Genomic DNA, 23025 nt, shown 5'->3' on the forward strand with positions numbered 1-23025 from the left:
GCACGCTGACTTCCATATCCTGCTGATCATTAAACCTCACATATTCCGTTTTTTTCTTCCTATTTATCTTCTACTCTCAATCTTCCAAAGCCATTCTTCATTCTTATAACTTACTTTCCACTTCCTCTTTTCTGGTGCTACACAAAACGATGTCATCCACGACTTAACATATCCATCACCAAATCAAAGAGGTAAGGACTTAAAGAAGACCCCTGGTGCGGACCTCCCCTAACTGCGATCTTGTCTGTTACCCTAAGTACCAACCCAAGTCCTCACTCCCTCATACATATCCTGGACAAGTATTCTCAAATACTTTGTCTTTTAAAACTACTGTAGTTACCCAATCCCAAAAGCCATTACTGTGGTCCTAAAGTACTATTAAGGACTGACTTCAGTCTTGCAGGTCAGGTACGCAGAAAATCTTACAGCACTGGTAGCCCTGAACATGTACAGCTGTAAGTGGTGAAGCGTACCAAAAAAAAAACACAATGCACTTTTAAATTATGTAGATCAGTTAGAAGGACTTCTCGTCCAACCTCAGTAGCTGACCCAACAAATGTTCTTGTGGCAGAAAAGGCACAAATTCCCTCAGACACACTCCAAATTGTTTGCTCTCCATATTAATGCCCATTGTTTTTGGTATGGAATGTCCAACAAGCTCATATGGGTGTGATGGTCAGGTTTCCAAAAACATGGGCCCTTATAGTTTATATAACAAGAGTCCTTGCCATGTTGATCATCACACAGAGCAGTTTACATCAACCGTTTAGAACATTTGAACAATTTTGATGAGACCAGGGGCCTCATGCATAACACCGTGCGTAGAATTCGCACTATAACATGACGTAAGCACAAAAGCTGAAATGTGCTTACGCACAGAAAAATCCAGATGCAGGAATGTGTGCGTACTCCAATGCCGCGTTCTTCCGTTCCATAAATCTTGGTCAGCGTGACAACTAACGCTCGTGCACGCGCCTGCTGTCCCGCCCTGTCTCCTCCCAGAATTACACCTCTTTGAATATGCAAATCAATATAAATAGCCCTTAAGCTCAGCGTTCTGTGAAAAAGGCAACGGAAAATATAAGAATTTCAGCAAATACCAAGTGGAGGCAAAGGAAAAACGTACTATCTGTTGATTTAAAGAGTGGTATAAACAACAAAAGGAAGTTGATCGAGTGACATAGCGTGTTGGAGAAACTTGAAAACTCAAGTTCACAAAGTCACACAGTGCCAAAATAAAAAAAAAGTCACATATCAAAGTCGCCGTGAAAAGCCGAGTTGTAGCCCACCATCTGAGCTTATTAGGGTACAGACAAAAAAAAAAAATAGGCACACAGTGGGAACAAAGCACGAAATGTCAACTTTAATCTCAAAATTTCCACTTTAATCACATAGTTTATTTTGTCATTAAAGTAGAACATCATAAACTTCATCTTAAATTCATTTAATTTACTAGTTTCTCAAATCTCATCGTAACTAAAGTAGCACGTTAAATGCTTTTTGTATTTGATCTTCAATGTGTTCTACGTGTGTGAATCACTATGTGCTTCCATTCTTTCTCTTTCTCCGACAGGACACAGAATCCATTACATTTGTAATATTACAGCTCTCTGAATAATTAAAATACTGAGATGTATACGTGATATCATTTTCATGATGATTGGAATGAAAGCATGTTATTAAACATGGGAACACGATGGCGCAGTGATTGGTCATGTCTCATACAAGATGCTGCTGCGACCTTCGATGAAATAATTTATTGTAGCAGGACTGTCTCTTTCAAACATACTAACCTGCAATTCCTGTCCTTCCTTTTCTTTCTCTAAATACCCAATCGCCACACAATCAGCTCTGTAATAGACGTTAAGCCATCTTTAAGCTTACAACGATAATTCTTCACAACTTTTAAGGAACATTGAAATATCTTCATAGTAGGTGTTTAATTATTCTATCCATGTATCCTTCCAGTGTCTCGCCAGCCTCAGCAAATATACAGCGTGAGGCAGGAACAATACGTGAACTTGCTAGCGCTGCGGCACCGTGTCCTCACATGTTTAATTATTAACAATACAGATTTATTTAAATGAAGTTTTATCTGTATAATATAATCAACATATTTTGCTGCATTTCATCTTAAAAATGATATCGTCATCCTATGTAAATACGTGCTTTATAAAGTGGCTCAGGTTGTGCGATATTATAACTATAGTGGGGTGATTGTACTTATAAGTACAAACAGTTCTACAAGGTGCAATTGATTGAGTGCGTTTAAAGTTCTTGGTATGAAACTGTTTCTGAACCGCGAGGTCCGTACAGGAAAGGCTTTAAAACGTTTTGCAGTGGCTGAGACAGCGTGTCCTTGAAGCTGTATACCGATAATTCTCTTTCCGATCAGCTGCTGCTGTGATTCACACTCAGATACAGTGATAGAAATACTCCGAGTGGTGCAGTGAGAGTAATATGGAAAAAGATGATCCGCTGTGGCAACCCTTAAAGGGAGCAACTGAAAGAAGAAGAAAAAGATGGCGCAGTGAGAGTAACAACGCTAAAGCAGTTATGGTATTTGGAATACTATGGCTCTTCCCTGGGCCATTATATTCTTACGAGTTAATTACAATCAGATGCATTACACTAATAAACAATATGTGGTTAGTTTCAGTGTATTTATAAAGCTGCGTCAGGAATGTGGTTCTAAGAAATAAAGGGAAACCACACAGGAACAGTAACACTGCTTTGGCGCTGGGTGCCGCCAGTCTGCAAAACTGAGCGTAGAATTTGCGTATGACTTTACGCCAAGTGTAGGTTTTATAGGAAACGTTCTTACGCAACATTTCTGTGCGTACGCAGCGTTTATGCATGAGGCCCCAGACCACTAAACACAGTAAAGCACATTAATCTTATTTATCTGAACATTTCCTAAATGACAGCAATTTGAGTTTTTTTTTCAAGTCCTTAATATTCTACTTTATACCAGGACTGAATGTCACCTTTTCAGTTTCTTCTAATTACAGAATAGATATGAAACCTTTTGGAGTGAAAGTTTGCTGCCTTGAACCTGGATTTTTCAAAACAACCATAACAGACAGTGACGTCATAGAAAGGAACCTTCGTAGAATTTGGGAGAGACTACCTGGGAACATTAAAGAAGACTATGGAAGTGACTTTCTAGAAAAAGGTGAATCTTCTTGTTGGATTTTAAACCTGTCATGGTGCAATATGGGATTAAGCCTGAACTGTAAGGGGTGGTTCAGCAGTTTTACAGTGCTGGCTCATAGCTTTGGCATCAGGGACTCTGAGGAGGTGGCATATCAGTTCCATGTCCTAGACACAAAGGTTAAGTGGTGACACCAGAGTGGATTTACCGTGAAACAGGCTGGAGTAACATCCAGGATTCATTCCTGCCTTGCATCACACCTAGAGGGGACACCAGGATTGGTGCAGGAGACACTTCCTATGTTGAGAGTGCATATGTATTATAGGAAGTATCTCCCTCTGCTGGCCATTCAGTGTTACACAGCACAACCCTGTCCTTTTCCAAAGCAGAGTGTGGTGTGCCAATGTTGTTTTCTCCATTCTCTGTCTTTACCGTCATTTGACAGCAGATGGCGTCCCAAAGATTCACTGCCTACAGCTCCATATTCTGCTTCTTCATTCTCTTATAGGTGCCAATTATGTGTATTCACACAAGGCACACTTGTTCCATACTGTGCCCAAGCGCAATTGTCCCCCCTTCCTGCTCCCCTGCTGGCCTGCACTAACACTGCACTTAACGTTCTGGGCCCGGGCACGCTTTCGTGATGACCATGCAACTTGTAAAACCAAAACAAGATCCGAACACGGATTACATATTTATTAAATGTGCAGCTCAGTGTTTTGCTGTTAATCGTGCTGACTTTTACAGAGTTGATGTTAATGGAGGAATTTGCAGCATTTTCTTCCTAACAACAATTCACATTCATGCGTAAAGTGAGAATAAAAACCTGCTTTTAATTCAAATGATATTGAATGAAATGAGACTTGCACTGTCTGACTTGTCACGTCATTGATGTCATGTCTGTTTTCCGTGTTTGGGCACATTTAGCAATCAAACTGTTTCAGAATGCTATTGAACCACGCTTGGGCCCACCTCTTCCAAGCAAGCCAGGGCACGGTAAGGTTGGCCCGGCATGGAACGATCACACTAGTCAAATGAACTAGACTTTGCAGGGTTACATGCAGACAGACGTGCTTGGGCATGGAACGAAATGCAACAGACAGAAGAGGGTGTCCAAAATAAAGACAGAGTATTAAAATTGGGCAGGTACTTATTTATTTGCCTATTTATTTAAAGAGCTTCTGTAAAAAGCCAAATTTTTCTCCAGGTACAAATAAAGTTCTATCTATTGTACACATAAAGTTAAACCAGACCCCCAAGGTACTATTAGCCTGGCAAATCCAGGTTTTGTGTGGCACACCATATTACCCACTTTGAACACCATGCCTCAATTCAGGCTGTGATGGCCCATTTGGCAAATCAGTGTTGGGTGTTGAATTGGCAATCTTGTGATTTTATATAGTGCCTTTCATAGCATACATCATCCTAAGATGCTTTCTATCCACATTACTGTACCTGGGGCGCTGGCGGTTTGAGTAATTCACTCTTGAGCACACAGTTTACAGTCCAATGTCTTAACTTTTTATGCATGTGCCGATCAGAGATCAGATTTAAGGTAATATGCATCCTTGTAAATCAGATTCTGTCTAACCTTCTCGGTGCCCCCTGTTTTTTGACAGCTCTGAAGTTATCCAGTGAGACGCTGGCAAAACTGCCTGACGCCAACCTGATGAAAGTCGTGAGCTGCATGGAGCATGCCATCGCCGCCGTGCATCCACGAACCCGCTACTCACCAGGCTGGGATGCTAAGTTCCTCTGGCTCCCTCTGTCTTACATGCCCACTGTGATCTCTGACTATGTGATAACCATGAAAGGCTTAAAGCCAGCCAAGGCTGTTGTCTGAAGTTAATGTTACCTGAGTGGAACTTCCTGAATGGGGGGTGTGGTGGTGGACAGCAGGTGTGCCCGGTTATTACCCAGAAGAAGGGAAGAGATTATACATGATGCCCAATGTGTGTATTTGAAATTGTTGTTAAAGCATTAGTTCAGTATTTTTCAAGTCAAATTTACATTACATCATCACAAATAAAGTATATATGTATTTGCCAAGTGATTTTTTTAAGTATTTTCTATCAATGGAAAAAATGCATAGAATGTGCTGGTGCTTTATAATGGAAACCATGGGGCACTGGACTCGACTGGAAAACAAAAGCTTAAAAACAAACATTAAACCTCAACAGCGATGCATACTGTGTAACATACAGACTCTGCTGTAGTTGGCTGTTAAGAGGGTGAGTGCTCCAATATTTGTACTAAAGCACTTACCGTATATACTCGCAGATAAGTTCTCCCGCTGATAAGTCGGGACTTGATTTTACCATATAATTTCTGGTATTTTATAATGTTGGTCGTATAAGTCAAATGCGGAAAACTCACGTTATTGGTCCAAGAGATTATGATATGCTAACGCCAACCTGAAAGAGTAACCATGGAGCACACAGCCTTTTTTTTCTATGTATTGTGCCTACGTGACCACACATTAATACCCAAACTATTCCAAAGCGACGTTTGCAAAGATTTGTGCTTTTTGCATCTCACACCCTCATACACCTTTATCGTAAGAGCATCCTTTATCTATGGTGGAGCGTTCGATCAGAAGAAAATATGAAGCTGGTTTTAAATTAAAAGTCGTTGCAGTGGTGAAAGAAACTGGTAACTGCGCTGCTGCAACAAAATTCGATGCGTCTGAGAAACTGATGCACGATTGGAGGAAGCAAGAAGATGTAAAAAAAAAAAATATTAAGTGTCGCATTTTTGAATGGGTGTATAAGTCGGGGTCTGATTTTATTATTGAATTTTTGGGTTTCAAGACCCGACTTATATGTGAGTATATACGAGGGGGGACCCAAAAATAACCAGAATTTTGTTGTTGTTAGGTTGGTACTTGTATTACATGGTTGGGCGATGTAACTAGGGCTAGGGCGATCTAGTTACACTCCTCACAAGTCAGTCTGCCAAAGTGCCATCAGTCTGGAAGGTTGTGCTTGTGTTCAATGAATTTTGTAAAAGTAGTTTTGTGCAAGCATCGTTTTTTTACGATGGCCGATTATCGTGAGCAACGCGCGGCAGTGAAATTTTGTTTTCTTCTTGAAAAAAGTGTTGCAAAACTATTGTTTTTGAAACGGTATGACAACCCTGAACCACTCACCCTACTCACCTGATTTAGCTCCGTGTGATTTCTTTTTTTTCCCTCGGATGAAAAAAGACTTGAAAGGAAGGCGTTTTGAAGACGTCGAAGAGGTAAAACAAGAAACGACCAGAGCATTTATGGGCATTACTTCAGACGAATTGAAAAAATGCTTTGAACAATGGAACATGCGGTTAGATAAGTGTATTTCCGCCAATGTAGAGTACTTTGAAGGAGACTAATTGTAGTTTGTACAGAAAATTAAATTAAACACGTTTTAAAAATATTTCCAGTTATTTTTGGTTCCCCCCTCGTATGTACTTGGTTTTTTTGTCAATTGATATTGGCTAGCAGTTTCACTTTTCAGGATCACTTGTTGTCAATACATACTGTACATTAAGTTAAAACCCTGTGAACAGAAAGGTATAAATCAAGCCCTACAGCCTACTCATAGCCTAATAGTTGTTTAGCACTACTTGAAGACTATGAAAGTGGTCCGATACAAAAGGACAAGCTTGCAGGGACTCTTTTTGGTTTATACCATTGTTTGCTTTTGTACCCAGTTGGAGTGGCACTTGTAATTTTGTTGTAAATTGTTTTACAATGACAATAAATACTTTCTATTTTATTTTTTGCCCATGACGATGACTGGCTTTTGAGCCAATTTAGGCTTTCAAGAGCCATTCTTTTAGAACTGTTACAGAGTTGGTCACGTCATTAGGAAGACAGACTGGGCACTAAAATGGTTGGCAACCGGCATCTACCAGAGGTTACTGGCTGACAGGTCAGGAATATATCCAACAGAGTCTAGCACCAGAGCTCCACTCCATTGACGAGGTGGTCACTTTATTTTGTACGTCAGTGATAACAACTGGTTACAGTATGATTAAGATTAGGGTTAGGGAGGATTATTTGTCTCAAGTCAAGTAAACCACTTGACAAAAATATACAATCCCATTGGCTGTCCAGCAGAGCTACTGAATTGCAGAGCTATGGAGGTCTGCAGCTAGACTCATCTCAATACCTCCGACAAGTTTTAGCTCCATCACACCAGCATAGCAAAGTGTTATACACGCTACATACAGCAATTCGCATCCGCGACAAACATGCGTCTTCTTAGATGCTCCTGCTCCATGTCTGTTTTTCCCATCTTAATAATACACAATGCAATATGTGCATCTAATGAGAATGAAGCTGCTTTTGTTAACAGTAAGTTGTTACATTCCATAAATCTGCAAGTCATCCGTGATGCCAACCAGAGACTGACAAACATCAGGAAGCTGCATAATGAGACGTCTCCAATGACAGATGCATTCACAGATCAAAATCAGGGAGCACAAATGTGATTTTTCCTTCTCCTTTTGCACGCAGACCCAGCCGGTTATGAGCAGTCTGATTCATCACCTGAGATCAGACCTTTTATTTATTTATTTTTTCATATTTCGTGCACTGTATTGCTGGTCGAGCTCACAGCGTTCACGGCTGCAGTAACATGTTGGCATTCAATAGATTTGTGCTTGTTGGTGACACCCGCTCTTAAGCCACCAAAATAAGGTTCTTTATGTGCCTCTAATCTGGAGACAAGAACTTCTATGGACAGGTCCGTAAGTATTTGGACAGTGACAAAATTTTCATAATTTTGCATCTGTATGCCACCATAATGCTTTTGAAATAAAGCAGTCATTATGTGATTGAAATGTAGACTATGAGCTTTAATTTAACAGATTTACCAAAAATATCGTTTAGAAATGACAAACATTTTTATACATGGTGCCCCTATTTTCAGGTGCTCAAAAGTATTCGGACAATTGACTGACAAGCTGTTCCATAGCCATGTTGGAGCAGTTCTCTCATCATTTCATTAATTATTAAGCAGAGGTCTGGAATTGTTTCCAAGTGTGGACATTGCATTTGGGAGCTGCCACTGTGAACTCTCAATATGAGATCCAAAGGGCTGTCCATGCAGAAAGAAGAAAAACAGGCCATCGTTAGGCAGACAAAACAAAACAAACCCTTTAGAGAGACAGCAGAAACATTCTTAGAAAGAAGGAACACACCGGTGAGCTCAGCAACACCAGAAGGCCTGGAAAATCATGGAAGAGAACTTTGCTTGGCAATTGCAGAATTCTTTCCTTGTTGAAGAAAAAATACCCTTCACAACATTTGGCCAAACAAAGAACACTCTCTGGGAAGGAGACCTGTCATTTACCTGAATTTCCCTGAGGGGATGAATAAAATATCTATCTATCTATCTATCTATCTATCTATCTATCTATCTATCTATCTATCTATCTATCTATCATATAGTGCCTTTCCTATGTAAAGGGTGGCATATGAAAAACCAAACCGTCTCCTTCCAGCTTGCTCAAGCTGTTAAACAGGCGGGTGCCGTCTCAATCTCGAAGCCTTGTTGTCACGACGGGGTCAGCAGCCCCAACTGTGCATTAGGAAGGAAGCTGTGAGCCAGTGGGTACACCATCTTTCCACAGGATGGAGTGACATGTCACACTTCTCGCGAGTCACTTTCTTGAATTCACAACGTCTTCACAGAGGAATGAACTGTCAGCAAAGGTTTGTGGCCTATCCACTTGCGAATTTTAACTGTGGGGCAATCTGAAGGGAAAGGTGTTTGTCAATAATCCAAAGACATTAGAGAAACTGAAGGACGATATTCGGAGTGAAATTGGCAAAATTGAAGCAGCTGAGCTGTGTTGTGTCTATTACAATATGGTGTGGTGCGCAGAAAACTGTATTGACACACAAGGAAATAATTTCCAGCACCTCCTCTAACCAGTAAGTACAGATTTTTGTATCGTATATCTTTTGTTGCGTGTACAGGCTAAGAAACGTACATCGACGCTGGAGTGGAGGTTGTTTGGTTTTTCATGCACCACCCTGTATCTATCTATCTATCTATCTATCTATCTATCTATCTATCTATCTATCTATCTATCTATCTATCTATCTATCTATCTATCTATCTATCTATTTGCCATTGCCAAAGTCTACAATCAAGAGAAGACTTCATGAATGTAACTATAGAGGGTTTACCACAAAGTGCAAACGACTGGTAAAGCTCAATTATAGGAAGGACAGATTAGACTTTAACAGGAAACATTTTTTAAAAGTCTGTCCAGTTTTGAAACAATTTTCTTTGGACAAAGGAAACTAAGATCAATATGTACTGGAATGGTGGAAAGAGAAGGGTATGGAGGAGATTCTGATTTATAAAGGTAAATTGCATAGAAATTTGCAGTGGCAGTTTTTATAAATCAGATTTTTTTTTTGGAGTACAAATTATTCTGTTTGTGGAGTAAATATAATTTCACTTTCATGTTCTAATCCATGTAAAGATTTATAAATGAGACCCCCATTGAGAGGTGAAAATTCAGTTACTGGGCTTATAGCATTTGTGTCCTGTTCCTCATGTTGGCAACAGATGGCGTAGTGTTTATAAGAATCTTTTCTTAAACCACTTTGCTGGAATGGTTTGGTGCTTTGGGTGGCACAGTCATAGTGCTGCTGCCTGTGGAAGACGAATGTTCTCTTCGTTCCCTTGTACTAATTCATGTCTGAGAAGTAAGCTTTACGAAACCAAGTAACAGCATGCTTTGTTTTAGCAAACAGAAAAATGTTTGTGCAAAGGACTCGAGGTCTGAGCATTCCACACATGAGTCTGCCTTATCACGTTTTCCCTTAGCTTACATCTGAACGCCATAACAAAAGGAGCCAAGAAATCAAGTTGCATAAGGGGCGTTGAAGGGGCTCAAGGATTGTGTATAATAAAGTGTTGACTGTTACATTTTATAATGATATTAAATTACGCATTCTAGGGGTATAAAACTGGACCCCACCCAACAGACGGGGTTCAGAAGAGCCCTGACGCTGTCATGTACATTTGATTGTCTGCTTTTCTGAAACTCTTCTCACCGTGACTCTGAATAATAAAGCTGCTTTATAACCACACCTGCTGTCGGGTCTGAGATTTCGTCCACATGCCTCACATTATGGAGACAAGGGTTCACACCCCAGGACCTCCCTCTGTGGTGTTTGCATGTTCTCCCTGTCTTTCCTCCTGCAGTCCACAAATATGCAGGTTAGGTGGACTGGCAATGCTAACATGTTGTTCCTGCTTTGCACTCTGTTCTTGCCAGGGTCGACTCCAGCCCACCGTGACCCTGCTCACGATTAAGAAGGCTTAATGAATGGCATGGTTGGTGGCGTCATGTCACCATCAATAATATATACCATGTTTGTGAAGAATATATATCAATATATATCAATATTTGTTAAATTAAAAAAATGATACTGAAGACTAGAGCAGCTGTACAAAATTATTATATCAAGATCATTCAATAAACAATATTAATTTATTGAGATCAATTTCTGTTTGCATCATTTCTTTTTTGCTATTTTGTAATATTTTCTAAGCAGACTTCACTTACTGCATGTTTCTTCAGTGAATAGTTCTGATCCTGTGCTTGGATGCCGTGTTCAGCGAGTGACCTCCATGTTTTGTGGGCTGTTTATCTTCAGAAGAACCCAAAGAGATATAGGGGAAGACGTGAAAGCTTTATACAGAAAGTTACCAGGCTGGGATTTGAACCCAGGATTGCAAAGAAGTGAGGCAACAATGCTAATCAGTCTTTTTTCATTTACTGAAGATGCTTAATACAGTTTAGGGTTCTGAAGAGGCGGAGCCTATCTGAGCTGCCCTATCAGAGAATAGACAGGGTTCTCACCTTCCACCAGTCCTGATCTCACCACCAGGACCAACTGTTTTCCCTTCATCATCAGTTGCCAGTTATGGTGATGATGGCATATTTTTTTTGGTAGAAAAGTACTGCAAATTATTGCTATTATTAATAAGTTTATAACATGCTCAGTTATATCGAGTAAGTGTTAAAAGCTATGGCTTTTTCGTGGTAACGTTAAACAAAGGATTTGCATAAGCAAATTGGTCTCAAGAGCAACTGTCTGGACTCTAAACCACTAGCTCATCTCCAAAAGTTCACAAGCTGGGACCCTCGCCTTGCAAGGAAGTTAAAGCACTTGACATCTGTTTCTGTAGCAGGAGTGCTTTTTTATATATTGCATTATTATTTATATTTTTAATTATATATTAATATATATATATATATATATATACAGTATATATTTATTGTAGGAGATGGCTGGGGGATTAAGACAAGCAGCAAGCAGCCGGCTATTCCATCCCCCCACCATCGCTGAAAGTTCACAGAATTCTCCCAGCTCATGCCTTCTTTGATTATCTGGGAGTGAGTGAACTGCTGGAGATTTAGAGTGGAAATAATAGATCATTATTTGGAACACATGCATTTCATGTGTGTTCCGTTCCTACAGTAATCTGTGTAAATACATTGTTAAAACAGAATTTTTTTCATATTTTAGTAATAAATGTTACAAAATGTAGGCATAAACCATAGAATGTGTGAAGCATGAAGTCCAAAGATCAAATAAACACTTTCACAAAAGGTTCAAGGACGATACAACAGCTTCTGTGGTGTTAGATTTGCTGACTTGTAATCAAGGAGCCGCAGGTTGTTTTCAGTAGTGAGGTGCTCTTAATGTTAATATTATACAGTACACATATACATTTGGTTTGCGTCTGTAACAGACCATGTACATTTATAGTACTAAAAAAGATTACAGTATGCAAGCTTTCAAGGCAACTCAGGCCCCTTCTTCAGGCAAAATGTAACACAGAAACTGGAGTACCCTGTGTTTATATACACACATTAGGAGAAAAAACAACATTGGTAAATCTTTAAATGAGAAATCTCAAATGTAAAGACATGCAGGTTAGGTGGATTGGTGATTCTAAATTGGCCCTAGTGTGTGCTTGGTGTGTGGGTGTGTTTGTGTGTGTCCTGCGGTGGGTTGGCACCCTGCCCAGGATTGGTTCCTGCCTTGTGCCCTGTGTTGGCTGGGATTGGCTCCAGCAGACCCCGTGACACTATTCGATTCAGCGGGTTAGACAATGGATGGATCTTAAATGTAAAAATGTATAGATTCATTCAGGCTAAGATTAATTTAACAAGAGAGAGAAGAACAATGTATGGTCAAGATCTGTGGATAAGATAACTGTCCAACAAAGTCTTTAGAAGTTTGTGATGAGTTTTTCAAAGCAATATGGGTCTGTAGACAGGTAGTCTGTGTCATTCTGAGAGATGCAAACAGTCCTCATACATGGCCATAAAACTCTTTGTCTCTATTCAAGCCATGTTGTAATGTATTCAATTTTAACATGAGTTTAACTTCCCATTCTTTTTTCTCTTGCTGTGTTTTGAAGTTGTCCATAAGCACTGTGACTTTAAAGTCCCTCTCACAGTGTCCATGGCTGTTGAAGTGGGCGCTACAGGAACATCTGTGTTGCCACGTTTAATGTGGAACCTGTGTAAATTCATTCTCTGGTGGAGTGCTTGTCCAGTTTCTCCCACATACAGTAGAGTGCAGTGTCATCCTAGTACTACTAGTACTGTACTTGTAAAAGTTTCACTTCTATTCTCTCACTCATGATCACGATACATACTACTGACCCCTCGAGCAGATTTGAGTGGTGTTTTGAGGCAATGGAACTGGACATTCTCTGATCTGGAGGGATAAAAGCTGACACACAAACGCTGGTGAATCTGCCTTATTGTTTTCTCATCATCATATTTTTTTAATTCAGTTTAATTGAGTGTTCCTGCTGCACTGAATAAGCTCACGCCTTCTGGTGCACGATGTCGATGCAGCACGGAGAAAAAAACAAAGAGACAAATATATGAGACATTGGGTATAAAATTAATCAGAAAACATCATCGCACTAATGCAATATTATTTGAAAATGAACAGTGTCAGATCGGTGTGAATTTACGCTGGCGCTGTTACTTAGAGACTGATCAGGAGAGGTTGCGCCGATATCGTGCACCAGAAGGCGTGAGCTTATTCAATGCAGCAGGATCAATGCATATGTACTGTGCAAGGCATGCTCTGGGCTACTGTGAGAAGAAGAGTGTTCATGGCTCATATGGCAGAGGAACTTCATTGTCGCATCTTACTAGAAAAGGCAATGGAAAAGAAAAGGAGGATGCAACATCAACAAGCTTCTATTCCAAGACAGCCCCTTCCCTAGAAAAGTAAACTGAGTCAGTGTCAGGTGCCCTTTCAATGTAATAGAAACCAAAGCATAGAGAGAAGTGTGAACATTGCAACAGGTACAACTTATACCCAACGTCCCATATATTTGTCTCTTTCTTTTATCTCCGTGCTGCAAGAACCAACTTTCCTACATTTATGACGTGTGCACATACATATTCATATACTATAAAAATGTGGCTGTAATTTAAGTTGAGCAACCAATCACGTAACCATCAAAAACTGTCAGGAGTATAGACCGGTGTATGATTTGTAAACTAATCAAAGTTCACTATTATATTTCAGTCATCATTAAAGTTATCTTAACCCTTTCAGCCCTGGATTATCTGTTATTATGGGAAAATTTTCTTTGCGAGATATTCTACCTTTGGAGTGTCTAGGAAGCTCAAAATGAAAAAACAAAAATTATCACTATTATTATTTAATAGCTGTCAAATACTGCAATATTCTTGAGGAAATAAAATTGAAAGTGGTGCACACGTCTGGAAGCATCCATTTTCACTTCCGTGTTTCACAGACTGTATGCCAGTCTTTCCAGTCTGTGTAAAAGTAGCACACCCGGTTCCAATGGCTTCAAACGTACCTGTGCTTTACAAAAATGGCTGCATATTTATGTACTAGTAATAGGATGTTAGGGCCGAAAGGGTTAAATTTTTTCATTCTAATTTTAACTACCATCTCATAATTCTATTGAATCAAGGCGAGACTAATCCTGCTACAAGATGTGGCTTTTAGAAAAGACTTTTTGGAAGGAAGTCCAGTGAGACGAAGACGTTTGCCATGAGATTCTTCCAAGTCACGCCCTACTTACAACTATTTTCAAACAAGACCACAGTCATCAGGTGCATTCCGGCAATTAACCTCGACAAACATCAATCCATTAAAGGGCTTACTTATGAACACACACACACACTTACGAAGATCCAGTTTAGAATCACCCATTCATCTAAATATGGCAGCAAGAAACAATGAAGTCAAACGAATTAACGCAAATATTGTTTATCGGTTACATGGCAAATTGATTAAATGCGTATCAATAGACTATGCTGAAGCAGTTAGTTGTGATCGTGTGGAAGTTGAAAACATTAACTTACAATATTCCATAGAATATTTACAACCGTTAACAGCATCCGGTCTTCCACTGGCCAAATTACTGTTGAAAGAAGGATGTATTGTATTGTTATTGTGTAATTTATGTACGAATGATGGGTTATGCAATAGGACAAGATTAGTTGTATTCAAAATTGGTCAAACAATTCTAGCATGTAAAATTTTAACAGGCGACAAGAAAGGTAATGTAGTACATCTGTCGCGGATAACATTAGACACCAAAGTTGATCTTGATAATGCCATTCGTATTAAAACGTTTACAATTTCCCATTACAATAGCCTTTGCTATGACAATTAACAAGTCACAGGGATGAACATTTGACAAAGTCGGTTTATTAATTAGAGAGAAAGAAACAATATTCACTCACAGGCAGTTATATGTTGCGTTGTCACAGTGTTAGTCCAAACACAGAATCAAAATTCAATGAGATATTGGTTTAAAGTTAATTCCACATATTAAGTAAAAATGAAAATAATGCATATGTAACAATTCCCATGAATATAACAATCTCTTTAAATTGTATATCCAGTTAACCATACCTGGGGGTTGGCGAGCGAAGAGAGCAGGGGGTGGAGCCCCCTAAGTACCCAAATATAAAAACATCAATACTCAGTTATTTTAGTCGTTGCTTTTGATCCAATGTTTAAAGCAAACAAGCCTTGTTGTTCAAGATGTTGTTTAAGGATGTGGTGAGTGAGGACATGAAGGTGATGGGTGTAACAGAGCAAGACGCAGAGAACAGGAAAATATGGAAAAAGATGATCCGCTGTGGCAACCTAAAAATGGGAGCAGCTGAAAGAGGAACAAGAGGAAGAAGAAGAAGTCTTGTTGTCCAGGGGTGAAGGAAATGTTGCTTTTCTGAAGTAGAGTGAGCTACAATTTTGCCAGTATTTCAAAAATAACAGCATAAATTCGCTTCCGTAGCCACAAAATAAAAATTCAGAAGTATCATTAAATTTTTGTTTTTCACAGTGTCAAAATATGGGAGGTATATGGAAGAATTTGTAGCGTTGCTGTAAAGGGGGACGTTTCCTTATGCAAATATACTAGCTTTATGCAAATCTTGATTTTTGTACCATTGTGAGTTTACTACTATGCAATAATTATTCGGAAAATAGTCCTGAAATTTTTAAATTGAGAGCTAAAACACTACTTAAATGTATATACATTTGTCTGTTTAATATTATTTTAACTGTTTATTTCATTATAGCTTTCTTTTTTTAAATATATGCAGTTAATGTAAAGTATTTTTACTGGACTGTTTACAGTGTATCTATAATACCTTGAAAAAGTATTCAGCCTTCTTTCATGTAAATTCATGTCACAATGTGGGATTTTGGTCAATTCAATAAACTCTAAATTTCCCCCAATATATATTATGTATGTTTGGTATATTCTAAGTACGGAGTTTCCAATCAGGATTTTTGGGTACTGATACTAATCATTGATGTCATGTTACTAAAATTGTCCTTTTCCAGGTTTTCCAGTATCTTTTTATGATTTTTACATTAAGCTCTTCCATGTCCAGCTGTGTACTGTAGACAGTAACAGACATTTTAAGCGAGGGTTCCCAAACCTTTGCATGCCATTGCAAATGAATGATTGAGACTCTTAAGGCCCAAGTGGGTCCTTTTAGTTTTTGCATGCCAGGCGGTTTAGCAGAGGCACCTAAGATTGCCATTTACAGATTCAATCCTCTTGTCAGTCCTTAAATCACCTGCAGTACTCGTGAGGCCATAGTGAGGTGCTACACTTCTACAAGTTCAACAAGCATTTCTAAAGCTGCACAAAATTCTGCAGGCCCCTCATATCACAGTCCACGGTCACTGATAAGCATATGAGACAATGGCTGGTCTTTGCTACAGCAGCCAGTGTGATAAGATGATGGCAGTGCCTCTGTGCCTGAGGCCATCTGCTGTGCTGATACAGTCATGAGATCCTCCCAGGTTGGGGGTGTGTGTGTGTGTGTGAGTTGTTTTGTTCCCTATAGTTTGCATTTTAACTTGTCTGTCTCCCTGTTTACTTGGGGGTGGGACAAGTGACTAGAAAGGACTGCCTCTGGCCAGTTTTACATCTCACACTTTTCTTTTCTTTGACTCTGACAGTATTCCATTAGTCAGTGTGTGCAACAGTGCCCAGTGTGCTGTATACCAATTCATTGGACTGAATTCTGCTTTGGCACACTTTCAATAAAGCGGAGATTTGGACTTTAGCTTGCAGATCTGGTTAGTCTGCTCTAGCCTCCACCTAAAAAGAAACATTTCTGGAAGAACTTGAAAAAGAAATCAGGATCAACAACATGGTAGGTGTGTTAAGTATTTCTTCTGGTTTTTTTTTTTAATATTTCCTTTTGTTTTTCAAGACACCACAGCATTTATAGTATCAACCAGTGACCAGGCTAGCCACATGTCCGTGTGGCTTTTCTTTAGGCAGTTGTAAAGTGTCAGAGGTTATGTGAGTGTCACTCCCTGACCTGGTGTCACATTCAGTGTGTGCTCCTGCAAGCAAGCAATGACACCAGGATGGCTCCTTTTGACACTAAACGTTAGGTAAATTAGAGGAGGCATATATTGAAAATTGTAATGACTTTCTCTTTTTGCTGCTTTTGCAATTTTCTGGACTGTGTACTTTAATAAACCACTTGCTTAGTTTCTGTTTCATGCACTGCTGATTGCTTTGCTATTTCCTTGCCTCCGTCATGGTTTATCTGAGTTTTACTATTAATTTTTAATGGGTTTTACCTATTCTTTAACTTATTTTGTTGAAATGTATGGGTGCTACCATTCTATATTGTTTTCATGTGTATACGGCCATGTTGTTTATAGTTGCCAGCCTTGTTGCCATCTCATAGCCTACGTTGTGCTGAATTTGATGTCACAACCCTGCCAACACTATCTAAGATAGGTTCAAACATCAATAAATAAAAAGGCAATTATGAAATAATAATTCAAACAGATAGTTAGGTAGATAGATACCTTAGAGTGTCGGAGAAGAACTCCACACCAAATTTTGAAATGCAGTACCCAAAAAAGTAAAAAGTTGAATGTCATAAACTTCATCTTAAAATCTTTTAATTTACTAGTTTCTCAAATCCCATCATAACTAAAGTAGCATATTAAATGCTTTGTATACTGTGTGTTCTCCTATGTACTCTATGTGTGTGAATCACTATGTGCTTCTTAAATGGGCTTTCTCCTATGCCAACAGGACACAGAATACATTACATTCATGATATTACAGCTCACTGAACAATTTAAATACTAAGATGTATACTTGAAATATTTTTCATGATGATAGGAATTAAAGCATGTATAAAACATGGGGCACGGTGGCGCAGTGGTAGAAATGAGCTGGCACCCCGTCCAGAGATTATTCCTGCCTCCGGCAAGATTCTTGTTGCTGCATGCGCGACATTTGATGAAATAATTTCATGTCGTTTAGCTTGCTCTCTCTCCCAGGGGTGGGGATCGATTTGTTCTTAACTCAATTTTTCTTTCTGTAAAAACTTCATTGATTTGTATGGATTGTAATAAAATTAATTTAAAAAATATATATATTTTTTAGCAGTTTTGGGAAAACTATATATTTGTGAGTCTGTTGTGAAACTTTTGTGGATACTGTAACTTGAGACTAAAACAACAGATTCTGAAAAAAAAAAAGAAATAATTTATTGCAGCAGTACTGTCTCTTTCAAACGTACTAACCACCAATTCCTGTCCTTCCTTTTCTTTCTTCAAGTAACTAATTGCAACACACTCAGCTCTGTAATAAATGTCAAGCCATCTGTAAGCTTAGAATGTCAATTCTTCCAAACATTTAAAGAACATTGAAATATCTTCGTAGTACATGTTTAATTATTCCATCCATCTATCCATCCAAGGTCATGCCAGTCTCAGCAAGCATACAGTGCAAGGCTGGAATGATCCCTGAACAGAGGTGCCAACTCATCACTACCACTGCACCACCGTCCCCACACATTTAATTATTAACAGTATACATTATTTAAATGAGGTTAAAAATGTATCTGTATAATGTAATATACATACTTTACTGCATTTCATCTTAAAAATTATATCAAGAGCTCCAAGAGGATAGCGCTTGGAAATCTAAATCGACTTAGAAACCAGTCATCAATTCTATTGAATTGAATTAAATTCCTTTATTGTTATTATATGGTATAATTAGATTGAATATGCAACTCCTCCATAAACTTATTTTCTTTTAAAATGATAAAATAACAAAAACAATAATAATAATAATATGATAAAAAACAATGAAGAATATACAATATGAAAGCATAAGTAGCTCAGGTTGTGCAATATTATAACTGTAATGCAAGTTTACAGTGAGGTAATTGTACTTATAAGTACAAACAGTTCTCCCAGGAGCAGTTGATGGACTGATAGAGTGCGTTTTTTAGCTCTTGGGATGGAAGTATTTCTGAACCGCGAGGTCCCTGCAGGAAATGCTGTGTAGTGTTTGCAGAATGGAAGAATTTGAAATAGACTTTGCCCATGGCTGAGGCAGCGTGTGCTAGAAGCTGTATCCCAATAATTCTCTTCGCTGTCGACACAAACTGCCATAGAGCTTTCCGGTCAGCTGCTTTAGAGCTGTGATTCCTACTCAGATACAGTGATACAGTGGGTTAAAATACTCAGAGTGGTGCACTGAAAGTGACAACACTAAAGCACCATTATATGGTTATAAGTTGATTACAATCAGATGCCTTAAACTAAAAAAATGATAAGCGGTGAATTTCAGTGTATTTGATGTAACTGCTGTATAAGGCATATAAGACTAATGACTGCAAAGAGAACCGTAGCGCGTATGAGAACATGAGGGCAACCATTAAGAAGGATATCAGAGAGGCTAAAAGACAGTTGGAGAGGAATATAGCAGATAAGGCGAAAGAAGACCCCAAGAGATTCTTTCAGTATTTTAGTAGTAAAAGAACAGTTAAGGAGGAGGTCAAGTTCATCAGGAATAGTAAAGGGGAATTAAAAGATACAGACAATGAAATAGCAGATGCCCTAAACTTACATTTTTCTGAGGTGTTTACAAGTGAGCAAGTGGATAACCTGCCAGAGGTAAACACAACTACTAAGGAGGTACTGAGGGATTTGGAAATTGTAGAGGGAGAAGTGCTGCTCAGATTAAATAAGATGAAATCAAACAAATCACCAGGCCCAGATAATATTTATCCTCGTGTTCTTAAGGAGGCTAGTGAGTACATATATAAACCCTTGACACGTATTTTTAGGAAGTCACTGTGCACTGGAGAGATTCCAAAGGACTGGAAAATGGCAAATATCATCCCATTATATAAAAAGGGTGACAGGGCAGATCCAAGCAACTATAGGCCAGTAAGCTTAACAAGCATCACAGGAAAATTAATGGAAGGAATTATTAAGGATAAGATTGAGCAACACATGACAAGGACAGGAGTTATTCTGAACAGTCAGCATGGGTTCAGAAGGGGAGGTCGTGTTTTACTAACATGTTGGAATTCTATGAGGAGGCAACAAAAGGATACGATCAAAGTGGAGCTTATGATATTATTTATCTGGACTTTCAGAAAGCATTTGATAAGGTGCCACATGAGAGGTTGGGCATCAAGTTAAAAGAAGTGGGAATTCAGGGTGATGTTTTTAGATGGGTGCAGAATTGGCTCAGACACAGGAAGCAGAGGGTGATGGTGCGAGGAACCTCATCAGAACTGGCTGATGTTAAGAGTGGTGTTCCACAGGGGTCAGTGCTAGGGCCGCTGCTATTTTTAATATATATAAATGATTTAGATAGGAATATAAGTAACAAGCTGGTTAAGTTTGCAGATGATACCAAGATAGGTGGATTAGCAGATAATTTGGAATCCGTTATATCATTACAGAAGGACTTGGATAGCATACAGGCTTGGGCAGATTTGTGGCAGATGAAATTTAATGTCAGTAAATGTAAAGTATTACACATAGGAAGTAAAAATATTAGGTTTGAATACACAATGGGCGGTCGAAAAATCGAGAGTACACCTTATGAGAAGGATTTAGGAGTCATAGTGGACTCCAAGCTATCAACTTCCAAACAGTGTTCAGAAGCCATTAAGAAGGCTAACAGAATGTTAGGTTATATAGCACGATCTGTGGAGTACAAGTCCAAGGAGGTTATGCTCAACCTTTATAATGCACTGGTGAGGCCTCATCTTGAGTACTGTGTGCAGTTTTGGTCTCCAGGCTACAAAAAGGACATAGCAGCACTAGAAAAGGTCCAGAGAAGAGCGACTAGGCTGATTCCAGGTCTACAGGGGTTGAATTATGAGGAAAGATTAAAAGAGCTGGGCCTTTACAGTTTAAGCAAAAGAAGATTAAGAGGTGACATGATTGAAGTGTTTAAAATTATGAAGGGAATTAGTACAGTGGATCGAGACTTGTATTTTAAAATGAGCTCATCAAGAACACGGGGACACAGTTGGAAACTTGTTAAGGGTAAATTTCGCACAAACATTAGGAAGTTTTTCTTTACACAAAGAACGATAGACACTTGGAATAAGTTACCAAGTAGTGTGGTAGACAGTAAGACGTTAGGGACTTTCAAAACTCGACTTGATGTTTTCTTGGAGGAAGCAAGTGGATAGGACTGGCGAGCTTTGTTGGGCTGAATGGCCTGTTCTCGTCTAGATTGTTCTAATTGTTCTAATTGATAAAGCAGGGATGTGAATCTAAAAAATAAAGGGAAACCACACAGGAACAGTAGCACTGCTTTGATGATGGGTGCTGCCAGTTTGCAAAACTAAGCTGAAAACTTGCATACGCAATGAATTTATGACAAGTGTAGTTTTTATACACTGCGATGTGAGCATGAAAACAGACATATACAATATTTTATCCACTATCTCTGAAGCGTTTCAAAGGGTATACAGCCAATGGTTCAATGTCTTTTTAAAAAAACAAAGGTGTTATATGGGGCATCCTTGTCGAGGTACATGTTCTAGTTTGAAGTTATCTGAAATAATGTTGTTAATATGAACTGAGGCTTCTGAACTAGTATAAAGTAGTTTGATTCATGCACATATGTTTGGGCCGAACCCAAGTTTGGGCAATGTGGTGAATAGGTAGTCCCAGTCAACCATATCAAATGCTTTTTCTACATCTAAAGATAATAAGATCTCTGGGGTGTTAGATATAATGAGTGAATATATTATATTAAACAAACGTCGAAGGTTAGAAGCTAAGTGTCTGCCTTTAATAAATCCGGTTTGGTCTTGAGATATTATCGAAAGAAGCACTTTCTCAGTCTTCCTGGCTAGAACTTTAGAGAGTATCTTAACATTCTTATTCTGAAGAGAAATTGGTCTGTATGATGCACACTGTAGTAGGTCCTTGTTCTTTTTAGGAACGATGGAAATTAATGCTTGCCAAAAAGTTTAAGGTAGGCTTTTTCCAGTGTATTTTTGTGAGAAAGGTATGAAATAATCTGTCCTCTTAAAAATGCCTTGAGAGTTTCCCAGAGCATACCAGCTGAGACCTCTGAGGATGCATTTGTATCAAGAAAATAATCAATTTGCTTGGGTATAAATTCTGTACAGTTCTCATCAGCTAATGACCTTAAGATGCCAGCTACAAGATGAGCATTTACAATGCAGTAATTAAACTCCATGATCAGAGGGGCATGGTAAGAGATAGCGGTAGCGTCATACTTACAAGATTTGATAGTGGATTAAAAATTATTGTTTATGAGGAAATAATCAATTCTTGAGTATCAATGATGTACAGGTGAGAAGGAGCATGATTTTAGATTAGGTTTTAATAACCTCCATGGGTCAGATAAGTTATAATCTGTTACAAACTGTAATTATCTTCGCAGTATTAGATATTATCACCATTGTATCTGATAATCTATCCAGGTCTGGATTTAGAACACAATTATAGCCTTCGGCCATTATAATTTTGTGAGTGTTCACGTTAGGGATAGATGCAAATACATTTTGGAAAAATGTTCTATTAGATGCATAGATATTAATCAAAATCATTTTAGTACTAGATAAATTGCCCATCACAATGAAATATCTCACTTCAGATTCAGATGTTGCATCTGACACTACAAATGTGTTAGTTCTGTGTATTAAGATTCCCACACCCCTGGTTTTCTTTGTATTGCTAGAGTGAAAAATTTTGCCAGACCACTCTCTTTGCAACTAAAACCAGTCCTTGCTTAATAAGCGAGTCTCCTGTAAAAATACTATTTTGGCATTTAGACTTGTTAAGTGCGAGAGACCCTTGACATTCCAGCTCACAAAATTCAATTTTTGGTCATGGAAATATTTCTTCTAAGCTTTTGTTGATATTTTGTAGTCTTAGGTTAAGGTAGTACATTGTGCATACGATAACTTTGACATATATTGCCAAGATATAAATCTGTGAAGTGTATTTTTATGTTGTCACTAACGGTTATTGGGGTATAAGGGAATAAAATAGAAAT

The 23025-nt window shown here is 38.7% G+C and overlaps 2 protein-coding genes across 3 annotated transcripts in view; both read left to right on the forward strand.

Annotated features, from left to right (window-relative positions):
* The window catches only part of LOC120531806 (retinol dehydrogenase 7-like), a 41432-nt gene extending 36225 nt beyond the window's left edge, over positions 1-5207 (forward strand). Inside the window, exons 4-5 of the mRNA XM_039757561.1 lie at positions 3012-3175; positions 4774-5207. Coding sequence (XP_039613495.1) covers positions 3012-3175; positions 4774-4997 — 388 coding nt within the window. The 3' untranslated portion in view covers positions 4998-5207. The remainder of the gene's footprint in view (positions 1-3011; positions 3176-4773) is intronic.
* An 11368-nt stretch (positions 5208-16575) lies between these two features.
* The window catches only part of rdh1 (retinol dehydrogenase 1), a 40514-nt gene continuing 34064 nt past the window's right edge, over positions 16576-23025 (forward strand). Inside the window, exon 1 of one of the 2 annotated variants that reach the window (XM_039757565.1) lies at positions 16576-16859. Coding sequence is in view for 1 of the 2 variants with exons in the window: in XM_039757564.1 (XP_039613498.1) it covers positions 16853-16855 (3 nt within the window). In the remaining variant the exon portion in view is untranslated. The remainder of the gene's footprint in view (positions 16860-23025) is intronic. The other variant, XM_039757564.1, reaches the window with a different exon arrangement.

Source organism: Polypterus senegalus, chromosome 6, assembly GCF_016835505.1.
Source record: "Polypterus senegalus isolate Bchr_013 chromosome 6, ASM1683550v1, whole genome shotgun sequence".
Classification (NCBI taxonomy): Eukaryota; Metazoa; Chordata; class Cladistia; order Polypteriformes; family Polypteridae; genus Polypterus; species Polypterus senegalus.